This window comes from Drosophila miranda, chromosome 3 (assembly GCF_003369915.1).
Source record: "Drosophila miranda strain MSH22 chromosome 3, D.miranda_PacBio2.1, whole genome shotgun sequence".
In the NCBI taxonomy this organism is placed as follows: domain Eukaryota; kingdom Metazoa; phylum Arthropoda; class Insecta; order Diptera; family Drosophilidae; genus Drosophila; species Drosophila miranda.
In genome coordinates this window covers 23530560-23543250 of record NC_046676.1, presented here as the reverse complement: position 1 = coordinate 23543250, position 12691 = coordinate 23530560, and the positions used below count along the sequence as shown (strand labels likewise).

At 47.6% G+C, this 12691-nt stretch overlaps 1 protein-coding gene across 4 annotated transcripts; it reads right to left on the bottom strand.

Moving 5' to 3' along the window:
* Nucleotides 1–1032: 1032 nt before the first annotated feature.
* Nucleotides 1033–12531, bottom strand: LOC108160545 (phospholipase D2). 4 transcript variants are annotated; one of them, XM_033391457.1, is made up of 10 exons: nt 10746–10922; nt 9288–9991; nt 5200–5809; nt 4650–5145; nt 3805–4581; nt 2400–3751; nt 2215–2340; nt 1821–2158; nt 1510–1754; nt 1033–1443 (listed from the first exon to the last, which is right to left on the bottom strand). In XM_033391457.1, the coding sequence occupies exons 2-10, from the start codon at nt 9430–9432 to the stop codon at nt 1342–1344; spliced, it is 4191 nt and encodes a 1396-aa protein (XP_033247348.1). In that variant the 5' UTR covers nt 9433–9991; nt 10746–10922; the 3' UTR covers nt 1033–1341. The 4 variants fall into 4 exon arrangements, with proteins under 4 accessions (XP_033247348.1, XP_017150098.1, XP_017150099.1 ...); XM_017294609.2 differs by having other exon boundaries at nt 9288–9621; XM_017294610.2 differs by having other exon boundaries at nt 9288–9571.
* Nucleotides 12532–12691: the final 160 nt, after the last annotated feature.

Here is a 12691-nt window from a genome sequence, read left to right as displayed (position 1 = left end):
CACTTCCGCCCCCACAAAGAACGAAAATCTGTGGCATCCACATTTTTAAAGATACGATAAAGCCAAAAACGCAGAATCGTAGAGGATGACTATATGTTCTAGAGTGTAAAATCTCAACCAGATCGTATAATTATTATAGCCAGAATCAAGAAAACAATTTCATTCTTTCTCGCTCTGTTTCATGGTCGGTTTTGCCAATTGCAAGATATGAGTTCAAGGATCTCAGAACCTATAAGAGCCAGAGCAACCAAATTTGGTATCCACACTCCTGTGATATCGGACCTTGACCGTTTCGTGTCCAAATTTCGCCACACCCCCTTCAGCCCCCGCAAAGGACGAAAATCTGGGGCATCCACAAATCTCAGAGACTATTAAGGCTAGAGTAACCAAATTTGGTATCCGCACTTCTGTTAGATCTCACTATAAAACGTATATCTCAGAATTTCGCCCCACCCCCTTCCGCCCCCACAAAGGACGAAAATCTGTTGCATCCACAATATTGCACATTCGAGAAAACCAAAAACGCAGAATCATAGATAATGACCATATCTATCAGATTGCTGAATCTGGATCAGATCGGATCATTTTTGTAGCCAAAAGGAACAAATCAATTTGCACTGGCTACGCAGCGCTCGACGTCACGCTCAGACTGATTTTCTGTCTCTCTCGCACGCACTCTTTGTCGTGTCGTTCAATATTAGCGGCGTCTGCCGGAGGAGAGCCATACTGACTTAGTATCGGGTATAACCGTAGAGTTGCGGTGTCCGTAGCAACTCACAACGTTCCCCCTCGTTTTACAATAAATACAATAAAAGCAAGGATTAAAAACTATCCAATCTTGTAGAAAATGTATTCATCAATGGGATAAAACTATGTGGGCATTGCTGAGAGATTTAGTTAGTCAGCATTATTCAATGGAATATCAAAAAAAAAAAAAATTTTGATTGACCTATTTCGCTACTTGTTTTTTGTTTGACTTATTTCGCGAAAACCTCTTTTTACGCAAAATGCGATAAAAGCAAGTATTGAAAATTACTTTCAATCCATATCACTTTAATGAAAACATTAGCGCTTTAAATTGTCTAAAATACTGTTTAAAAGTTATTAAAAAAAAAATGGGGCGGGGTAGTAACAAATAGGATCACTAGAGTACCAGGGGACGTACGTGGACGAACAGCGTAAAATAATAAATTAGTTAGAGCTATCGTATCCTAGGGCAAGCGTACATCTATCGGGGTATATCTGTCAATATACAACAGGTGTATGACTTGGCAACAACGCATTTGGTGGGGAGGAGGGGGGACTACGATCTAGTGGCGTCTTGGAGACTTTTGGCAGAGACTATGTCCAAACAGAGGTAGGTAGGACGCCCTCCTTGCTGGCGCCCGGCGGCGTGAGCACCTCCTTGTTGAGGAACTCCAATGGCAGGTTGACCAGAAAGCCCTACGGAGAGTGCACGGAGAATACAAATCAGAAACGATCGAGAAGCGGCAGATCGATGGGCTTTACCTGGATTTCTGTGACCCGATGGGCGGCCATCTCTGGATCGGTCTTGGAGAGCGGCGGCTCCTCCTGGTACTTGCGCAGACTGGCGAATGTCTTCACAAAGTCCGTGGGAATGCACTTGAACACCTCGTCGTAGATCTCGGTGTTCCTCGTGGAGATCTGTCGCCAGGTGCCGTGCCAGAACTTGTCGCAAACGGGATCGCTGATGTCCAGATCAGAGTGCGCAGAGCCCTCGCCCTCCAGGAGGCCTGCAAATGGAAGATTTCCTCAGTCAAAAGATGCTTCTGGCGATTCGATAGAGGTGGCAGCCCCACCTAAATGCTCTTTGAAGAGATACTTTCGCAGGCGACCGGCAAAGATGCCACTCGGATACTTTTTGCCATTCATGCGGCCATCCTCGAACTCCTCGTCCATGATGATGGCCGCAATCTCCGAGTCGCGCTTCCCAATCATCGAGCGGTCGTTGATGTTCGCAGAGCCACAGATGACCACCCGATCGTCGGCGATGAGCAGCTTGGAATGCACGTAAATCAGTTCGGTGATGGGCGTGCTGTTCAGGAAGGAATGATTGCGTAGACTGTGGAATGAGATGTAGTTGTGCGGCTCCGAAACGCCGGCCTCCTGGAGACGTGTCAGTATAGCAGTGCGTCCCCTAGACAAACAGAGACCTATAGAGTCCGCAGGGCTAAGAGTACAACCAATAGTCACCTGGAAATGGAGGCATAGTTCCAGTGGGTGATGGCCCGCACAGCGATGCCCGTGCTGCCGCCCACGTCGCCCTCGAATCCCGGAAGGAGTGGCATTATCACATACACACGGAAGGGTTTCCGTTCTCTACGAAACGAAAGACACATTAGCTCTAGCTCCAATGATCCCCCCCTCCGGTGGCTTACTTATGGGCCCGCACAATGCGCTTGAAGAGTGTCTCCCCAATCTGATTCCGCACGTTGTTGTACGCCCCCGGCACGCCCATGCCCAGCTGCATGGTGATGAAGAACTGATTCTCAATGTACACGTAGTGCTGGGCCTTGGTGATCGTCTGGATGTAGGCGTCGTGGATGCTCTGCTCCACGAGGTCCGCCTCGATGAAGCCGCAGCTCCAGGCGGAGACGCTGCGCAGCAGCTGGCAGGTGACCCTCTGCTGGCGGCGCTGTTGCAGCTGCTGCAGATGGGAGTTGAGGCGGATCTGGTGGTAGCTCTTCGGCATGAGGTAGGGAAAGCGCGTATTGTCCCGCAGCTTCTCCAGCTTCATGGCGTTCCAGCGCTGTATAAAGTGGCGGGCCACATCCCGCGCCGAAGCCCCCACCACACAGAGGCCGACATCGTGCCAGGGCATGCGCGGTGTGGTCGTGCGATCGATAATGTCCACGAACGGCGAGTTGAGGTTCATCCAGTCCTTGAGTATGAAGTTGGAGTAGTCCTTGCCGAACCAGTACTTGGCCTGGCCATAGAATTCGCTGAATAATTGCGTGGAGTTGGCCGTGGCATTAGCTGTGGCAGTGGCGACATCGGTGGCAGTGGCGACATCGGCTGTGGCGGTGGCGGTGGCGGTGGCATTAGCTGTGGCTGTAGCAGAGGAGGAGGCCATAGTCATGTCGGGATCCATGGTGGCATCCACTGTGTCTATGCTGAAGACACCTCCATCCTCTGGCCCCTCCAACGTCGTCTCGTTGGCCGTCAGGCGGTGCATAAAGTCCTTGCCCATGCGAGCCCCCTTCATGGCGTTGTTCTTCAGCCGATCGAGCATGTTCTTCCGCTCCATCTCTGGCGTGTTCAGCTTCATTCCCTCCAGGGCCATGTTCTCGTCGGGATCCTCGCCAGCGCCAGGCGACAGCATGGCGGGTATCAGCAGTCGATCGCCCGGTTTGAGGACCCTCAACTCCATGCTGTTGCCGGGCGGGGGCGGGGCCGGGGGCAGCGGTGCCTCCAGCGTCTCTGGCGAGGCCGCCCTACCAGCCTTGGGCGGGTTCTCGTAGTGGGCATTCCTCGAGGACTTGCGCGAGCCAAACGCCGAGTCCACATCGTCCTTGTTGAAGTAGCCGCTGGGCGTGCGGCGCGTGCTCCCCGAAACGGAGGCCGTGGAAATGCTCCCGAGATCTGTGAGACGATGATGATGATCGTCCCAGCGGCCGTAGCACAGATCGATGCCGCCCATGAAGGCGTACGTCTGGTCGATCACGACGATCTTCTCGTGGTGCGCCCAGAGGAGAATGCCACCGCGTGCATGGTCCGGATGCCGCATGACCTGAAAGGGAAGCAAATGATCACTCCTGAACCGATCTCTGACTGAAATCCCACCTTGATGTTGTCATGCTTGGCCAGCGTGGACTTGCTGTAGTAGCTATTGATGCCCAGGGCCATCTCCACCTCCTTGTAGAGCAGCACGAAGACCCGCACCCCCTGCTCGGCCTTGCGGAGGAGGATCTTGTCCAGGCGCCAGTAGTCGCCATCCAGAGCGGGCCGCTTCATGTAGATCTCCGGGCTGAGCCACCAGTCCGCTATGTAGATCTCTTCGGTGGCCGCTTCGAGGCCATCGGCGACGGCAGACATGTACTGGGAGCCGTCCACGTACCAGGAGGCCTGCGTGTTGGCCCGCATGGGGGCGTAGGACATGTGGGGATTGGGCAGCGTGAAGTCGCGGGCATACGAGTTGGAGGTGTGCTTCAGATACTGCATCCACTCCTTGCACTTGCGCCGTGTCCAGCACTTGAGCACAATGTGCCGGTTGTTGGTCAGCACCTGCAGTCCCTTCCGCATGCCCGTCTGGTAGATGCCCGTCGACACATCGAAGCCCTGGTCGAACAGGATCACGGCCCGGATGCTGCCGTCGGTGGGTCGGATGTAGCCAAAGCAGGTCTCCTTCACGAAGAACCAGCGATTGCGCCACGTGCCACACACCACGTCCGAGCAGAAGTAGTTGCAGCGCACGCAGCAGTTCTTCTGGAAGCACCCAAAGAAGTTGCAGCCCGCCTGGCCGGGTCGCGTCGAGCCCGTGCGCTTGAGTATTACGCCCTCCTTGCCCTTGAGACCCATCCCGGGCACAAAGGACACATTGGAGACCTCCACAAAGTTTAGCTAAAAGAGAAAGAAGCACCCCTTAGTCCCCTTTCGGTGGTAGGTGGTAGGTGGTCCGTGATCCTCACCGTTTCGTGGTGCGATCGGTACAAGCTGATGTTCAGGAGATTGTACAGATAGTCCTCCAGCTGCTTGATCCGCACGCCCAGATTCTCCACCGTCACGAGACTCTCCGGGCGGTTGGGGAACCGCGGCAGCTTCTTCTTTTTCTTCTTCTTGCGCTTCTTTTGGATGCGCCGCGGATTGAGGCCCGACAGAATCGAGTTGTGACTGGGACTGACGATGGTGCCGGGTCCGTTCTGGTGCCTGCTGCCATTGTTCTGGGGCGTGCTCGTCTGCTTCACCTGCTTGGTGTGGGCGGGTAGGTCCTTGAGGGTCGACTCATCGGCCATCTGGCTGGCGGTGGCCTTGAGCGTGGTCCGCTTCTCCTTGTGACTGCGACTGGGGAAGGGTATGTTCAGGGAGGTGCGGAAGAAGCTCAGTTGCTGGTGGAGCGAATTGAAGTGCTTGTAGCGCCGCTTGATGGTCCACTTGAAGGGTCCGTGGGTGAGCTCAATCGTGTATCTACGGGAGAACAGAATCCTTAGAGATGGTCTCGGAGAAGGAGAAACTACTCACAGATTGGGGTTCAGCAGATGTGTGGTCACACTCCGCTCGGTGTCCACGATCCGCACATGAATCTCGCGGCCCGGGATGAAGACCTTCCGCTGAAAGGAGTTGAACTTGACGCTGGGCCCGTAGATGCTCGTGAAGGGTATCTCCTGGCGCATCACCACGCTGTTGTTCTCATCGTCGTCGTACTCCTCGTCGTCGTCGTCGGTGGTCTCCTTGCGCTGCACCAGCACCGGCTTGTCGCCCACATTCGACAGGATGGTCACGGAGTCGGGGAACCCCAGCGTCTCATCGTACTCCGAGTCGACCAGCGAGAACTGGAACTCGGGCAGGCATCGGTTATGATGCTCCACCACGGTACCATCGTCCGTGCAGTCCGGGTCCTGGTCCTGGTCCTCGTCCTGGTCCTCGTCCTCCTGGTCCTCATCCTCGTTCCGGTTGTCCTCCGCGGAGGCATCCGAATCGTTCGTGTACGGCGGCAGGGCCGCTCCATTGCGCTCCTCCGTCATGGCCTCGAACTGGGCAAAGTAATAGGAACTGTCTATATCATCGTAGCCCCGATTCACGTAGCCCGCGAAATTCGTGGGCCGGTACACATCATCCGCGGGGTATTCGGCTGCAAAGGAGATTGGGAAAACTGTAGAATACCAGCAAAGTGCCCATTGTTCGATGCCTTATCAATGTTTATTTTACCCGACCAGCTCTATTTTCCAAAGTGTTTTCGAGCTACCTCTCCCATCGACAGACGACAGACCCTCCAACATCTGTCATCGCTTTTCAATTAGTTTAAATTGAGTTTGTTTTTCCAACTGAAGTTTTCAACATAGCGACTATTGATGCACTTTAGAGAGTGCCATTTTCGAGTGCCGCTGACTCAGCGAGCATGATTTTTGTATTTGCCATTGAGCGTATACCCTTTCGATGGGTCCGGGTCCCCACTAGAGCCCCGCATGAACGGGCCATCGAATCGGTTCGGTTTAGTCTTTGTTCGGCCAAAATTTCGGTTTTTTTTCTCGCTCACTCCCCACCTCTAAGAGAGGGTAAGTCCTATAAGTTTTAATGACTAATTCTGACTATTAAAATAATATTTTGGGGGCTTTAGCACCTTAATATCCCGTCTTTTAGTATTTTTCGAGTTTAAACTTGACTTCTGGTGTTTCTGTCTCTCGTTAACCTTTCAACCTGTGTGTCACTCGGGTCCTCGGAGAGACCGAAGCACGTGTGAAAAGTAGCAATTATATTTCATGATATCTCCATTGGAAACAGAAGCCCCCCTTCCCCCCCATCAATGCCATGCCAGCAGGTGGTTAAGTTTCAGTCTGTGTTTTTCTGTTAACAACTCGACTGAACTTGACATGGGAACCCTACCCTACCCGTACCTTGAGTCTATTTCGGGCTAAGCAAACATGTAGCTCTGAAGCTGGAAATTCTCTAAATGCAGTATTTTTCCTGAAAAGTCTCTGTAGATCTGGTGTCACCCTGGCAATGTCTCTATACCCCTCACAGATCGTCTTCCATCAGGGGCATCACATGACCATTAGGAACCCCAAAGTATATAGCGTCCATAAAGATAATGATATGTCTTATCGCTTGCAAGAAAATTACAATAATTGTAGCATTTATAGATAAATTTAAGGGCAAACCCAGACCCACACAACTTTTATTATTATCTATCATTTCAGAGTTCTTCATAGGCCAGTTACCACTGTGTCTCTTATCAGGCACTAAGCGCCCATAAACCCATCAGCCCATGGTTGACACTGCACAAATGGCTAATAGATTGCGGGGTACCCAAACAGTAGGTAGGAGCCCATATATCAAATGCATATCGTTCGGAATTTGTGGTTTTATACATCCGAACACAGTGGAATGGTCACAAAGGAAGTGCGTGCTTTTATCTATTAACTACAGAAATCAGTATTTAGTCGATTACTTTGATTATCAGGCAGTAAACAGGTGTCTACCCTCCATATCTAGTGGATACCCACTCCCCCATATTGCCAGAATAGTGCTTTGTGCTTTGTCACCATTTTCCGCTCAAAAATAGACTCGAAATTCAAGTGCAAAGCAAAGATATATGACATTATGGGACTACCTTTCAGACATTATCTATTTGAAGGTCCCTAAACCTCGGACTTGTTTCGGCGTAGTTCCCCCACCCGCTAGACTTTCTTCGAAGTTCATAAATACTCTTGACGGTGCCATAAAAAGTGCCGATTGTGGGCACGTTCCTTATCAACGAGCTTTCGTTCAGCAATCAGCGCAACAAAAGACCGCTCTTGAGAGCCTTGAAATTCTTCGGCGGAATCGGACTAAAGAATCGAAGAATTACTAGCTCAAACTGTGGATATAAATGAGTGTAATTTGTTTGTGGCATTTATAGGTTGAACGACCTGTATCTACAGCGTGGCCCATATAACTTAACAGCCTCTATTCAATAAAAATATCGCTAAAGACTTCACACATTTTCGCTTTCATCTTTAGCCAATTTATTAACACACATTTTCGAGCAATGCCAACAATCTTTCAGACTCTTTTGCTACTTGGATGTCGATAAGAACCAACAAAAATAATACGAACTTTGCGGACGAGTCCAAAAATTAACAGCTCTTGAATCAGCGGAGGAACCACAATTATTTCGGGGTTTCGGTTCGGCCTTTGGGGTTGTCTTCTGATAAGTAGGGTACAACCTCGTAACTTCCTATTTATGGGTCTCTGAATGGAAACATTTCTGTGAAATTCCGATGGTAAAATTACGGTTTAAGTTAGCGAATCGAAATCGAAAAGATATGATGGAAAATATCTTGAACTCTTCATAAATTTTTATAAATTATTTAATTTAATTAAATAATTCAAAATAATCAATAAGCAAATAAATGGAATACTCTAATTCAAGGATATATATTGTAGATTTTGCTACAAATATAGGTTACACTGAGAGAAAAATGGCAACCAAAAATTCTTTTCAATACATCCCATATTTAATCTAAACGAAAAAGACTTTGAAATATCAATTTGTAATCAAATTCTCATAATTTTCACTGTCGTAAAAAATCTATTGGTGTGTAATTTTACCTCTAAGTATAATAGTCCGACTCGCAAGTCTTTTTTGGGTGTACATTCGAGCCAAAAATGTCTATAGTTCAGGCTTTGAGCGATACACGAAAGATCAATATTTATTTTGGCACGCTATTGAACAAATAAATGTTGATACCCAAGAGATTATATTCATGTAATAATTGCACAGGCACACACACATTTCTAAATATACAGATATATTTATATACCCAAAAGAATATTCTATAAATTGATCAGAATATATTTGTAATATATAAAGCACCCTTTATTCATGTGGAGTGCCTTTGTTTAGTGGTGCCTCAAGCGCAGCCGTCTCCCTGGGGAGGTCTTTCAACCCTGTGGCACGATTATTTCATCTGTGACCTACACATAATGCCAAAGAAATCGAAACTTCCTGTTGCATTATTTCTGTAAAACAGGTACGAGTACTCGCACAAGTGCTGTAAATATATCTCTTTATGGTTATGGCTGTGTATGGGTCGCCTTTGGCGTGCCATGAATTTTCAATGTGCGGGGAGGGGGGGTGGGAGGCGCTATGAATCAGCCACTAATGGCACCGTTAGGCGGTGCACGCAACTTCAGAAGGTTCGGGACGGGGGGAGGGGGCGGCCTTATATAAGCCAAAGGAAATGGTACTCGATGGGTGGAATGTTTGCTTCGAGGTAGTTCTGTGATTAGTTTTTTATAAAGAATGATTGGCGTTAAGATATCAGAGGACTGTCACTTGTGCCTCTGGTTTCACTTTCACAAAAGCACACACAAAATCAAACAAACCAGTTATATAAAAGCCATTCTAGAGAAGCAAACTGGTTAAATCTTATCTCATGCCGAGAACACACTCTTCGGATGACGCAGAATCTTATAAATACAACAGTCTGTTCTGCTCCAGTCAAAACTAGAGTGATCTAAGACTATCCGTATCTGTATTTGTATTTCTCTAGTTTACGATCTGTATGTCCATTATGATGTGTCCCCATTCTTATATCTATTTCTGTACGGCAGGATCCGATCTTTACCCATGCTAGCCATCAGCTGTGAAATGCTGCGGCGATGACGTCGCACCTGCAGATGCTGCAAGGTTGCCGTCACCGCCATCGCCGCCGCCTCTGCTGCCTCGTTGTGGTCGCTGCTGCTCGCGACGGTATCCGTGGACTTGGCCATCGCCTGGTGCGTTATTTATACTCTAGTGTTCACGTATCAATGGACTTGGTTTTATTTTATTTTATGTATTTTTGGTATGCGGTTTTTTGGCTTGATTCCTCTGCTGTTCTGTGCATCATTTTGCATTTGCGGTCTGCATCTGTAAACGGTTTCGGTTGGGTTCAGGCAATGGCCAGTGGGGCGCGGCGGCTAATTAAACAAGAAATTTTGAATATTGCATTCGTGTTTACTAATTAATGGAGCCACTGACAGATTGATGTGGTTCTCTTTATAGAGGAAAGGGAGCACCATTAACTAACAATTAAGGGTACAAAATAGCATCTGTGTATATTCCAATCATTCAATTCAAACCGAAGTTTGCACAGCTTTTTGTTTGGTTTTGTTGATTCTGTAATTCAGTTCCTTTGTTTCGTTTTTTATGGTTAATAATATTTGATTTCATTTTTAATTTTGATTCCTTGATTTCGGGTTTTCTTTGTTTGATTTGAACTCCAAATTCTTGCTCTTTTATCTTATCTTTTTCCGCCTTACATACTCGTATGTATACTTCTGTGGGAGACTGTCACCATGGGGCATTAATTAATTGAATTTTTATCACAATATTTTTGTTATCTCTGGGTACAAAAAACCAAAACGTACAGCCATATTTCTTTGGGCTACGAATATACTATGAAATGTATCTTTTGCTTTGCTTTTTTTTTTGGGTGCTTCCAGCTCATAAAACTTTTGCACAACACACACACACACACACACACACAGGGGAACACACAGATATGCATGTATTTTTTGGATAAACTGTGTATCTATGTGTCTTTGGGGTTTTGTTTTCATATTTTTCACTCTCGGCAAAAGTTTTGCTGAAGGAGGAGTGCTGCTCTGATCAAAGCAGGCCATCAAATGTGGCAGTAATTGTAATTGTAATTGCAATTGGATTTTTTTTTGGCAGATATTTGCCCCTATCTGATGATTGGCATCTGAGAGATTCACATCAGTGGTGGCTGCTGCTTCTTTAAAGATATTCCGATTTTATGGGATTAACACGTTTGCGGCTGATAATTCACTTGCTCTTCCTATCTGTCTGTCTCTCTCTCTCTCTCTCTCTCGCTCTCGCTCTTTCTCTTTTTGTTTACATTTTGCCGCTGCCGACTAACGGAAATTGCAGAACAGTATTTAGCGCGACGTCGCATTAAAGACAGAGACAGAGGGAGAGAGGGAGAAAGATACTGCCACGCTACTGCGACAAAAAGGAAGAACAAGAAATGAAGACAACACACACACAATCATAAACACACGGCAACCACCGTAACACTGACACTGACGCACGCTCGAGCCCCCGCCGAAAGCTCTCTCCGCACACTCCACAGCGTCTCTCCGCTCCACTCCACTCCACTCCACTCCACTCCTCTGCGCCCAGCGATCAGCGATCTGTAAGAGGTGCACGCGCGCGCTTGAGCAAACCGTTGCGACACCGCCGACACTTTACTTAATAATATTAACTAAACTGCGTAGAGCTGGCCGAAAGCTCGAAACGGGTAACGCTTAACGGTTAAGGTGAGAGCAAAGCGCAATTGCCGCAAGCTTAGCGCGCGAGAGAGAGAGAGCGCGGAGTAATTGGTGTCGGGCCAACAGCTGCGAAGTTCAAAAACAGCTGGGGGAGCTTTCATACATTTATTTTGACTGGAAATGCGATAGTTGTCTCTTTTGCCATTTGAAAATTAGCCGATGGATATTTCTCAAAAACAGGGTCTGCCTGGGGGGTGCTTGGGGTGTGCTGGGTGCTGTCTACAAGGTCACTCGAGCCAGACCGAAACGAGTTTGCCTCAGCTTTTCGGTTCTGACCGAGCTTTGTGGTGGGTTCATAAACCTTTTGGACGTGTGTAGAAATCGCTGATCAAATGGGAAATGTGCTCCTCCATGACTCACTGAAACGCAATTGGCCTGGCCCTATCCGCAATATGTTGGGGCTCTATCTTATCAGCAAGAGCTTTTACAACGAGTTTTGCAATTGATGTAATCATTAATTTCATTGTCCGACCCCAATGAGCTGTCATGAATCTCAAACAAAGCCAATTACAATTATGCTAGTGATTAGATAAACCCACGTGGTTGGGTGAAATGTCAACGTAATAATTGATTGACACACCCACCTGTAAAGATATACGAAGCTCAACGGATAGGGATAGAGGAACATATTCCTAAGAACAGTTACTAGCCCTTTCAGGAGACCTCTTCCATTAGAACTTTACACTGTAACGATCCGATACCTGTCCCGACAAAAGCCAATCACTATAGTACTTCCAGTTCAAAAAGTTCAAACAGAACAGTATCTGAAATCAGAATTCCCCACAACAACCGGGGCGGGGTGGGCCCAGCCTTCGGGTTAGATAAGATAAATGACTAGCATTGGATATATTGTATTGAATGCATGAGGCAAGGCTTCCGGCTGGACTCTGTTCTGTTCTGTGCTGCTATGGACCCTGTCTGTTATGTAAGTTTGAGTGGCGTTTCTAGGTCTACCTTTCGGTATTGAAAAAGTTTGTGGAATAAAATTGAATTGAAAAAATGCTTAAAGTAATACCTATCGATGGCGATTCGAATGAAAGATAAGCTCTGTAAAAATGTGCATCAGCACTCCACTTGTAGAATTACCAAACACTTGATTGTGTAATTAATCTATTTATTATTAACTGATACTTACACAAGGTTTCTGGTTGTAAAATTATGAAGCACCAGTTGTGGAGCCTTCACTCCTTTGAGTACAGTTGTTTATTGTGATTCATCCGTTGGGGCTTTCACAAACACTCACTCACACACTCACACACCCATGCAGCACACTCGCTCAGTGGGTCAGATGAATGCCTCGCTTATTCACTTTGCTAATTGCTGCTGCAAGAGCAATTCAATTGAGGCATCAAAATCAATTTAAATAATATTAAAATGTTGTTAATCAATCGCACTCGCGCACACACGGACACCACCCGGACGGTCGACACTTGGGAGACCTTCTTCTTCTCGAACAACTTGAAAACTTGTATATGTTTTTGTTGGGGGAGCGGAGACGCCGTCGCAGACAAGCAGCCCCAACGTTTGCAAAACTTTTGACGAAGCAAAGGCCAGAGACAAACGTCAAAATATTGCAGATAGGCACGGTTCGGATCGATCTCTCTCTCTCTCTCACTGGAAGCCAGCCCACGAACGCGAGCGTAAAAGAGAGAGTCAGCAAGCCAGAGAGAGTGACACGAAGAGAATGTTTGGCACC

What these genes read in the sequence shown, in the direction of transcription:
- LOC108160545 (XM_033391457.1), bottom strand. Translation starts at nt 9,432, where the DNA reads ATGGCCAAGTCCACGGATACCGTCGCGAGCAGCAGCGACCACAACGAG. An exon ending in CCAAGCATGACAACATCAAG is followed by an intron (nt 3,752 to 3,804) that starts GTGGGATTTCAG and finishes CTTCCCTTTCAG; the next exon opens with GTCATGCGGCATCCGGACCA. An exon ending in CGCATTGTGCGGGCCCATAA is followed by an intron (nt 2,341 to 2,399) that starts GTAAGCCACCGG and finishes TTCGTTTCGTAG; the next exon opens with AGAACGGAAACCCTTCCGTG.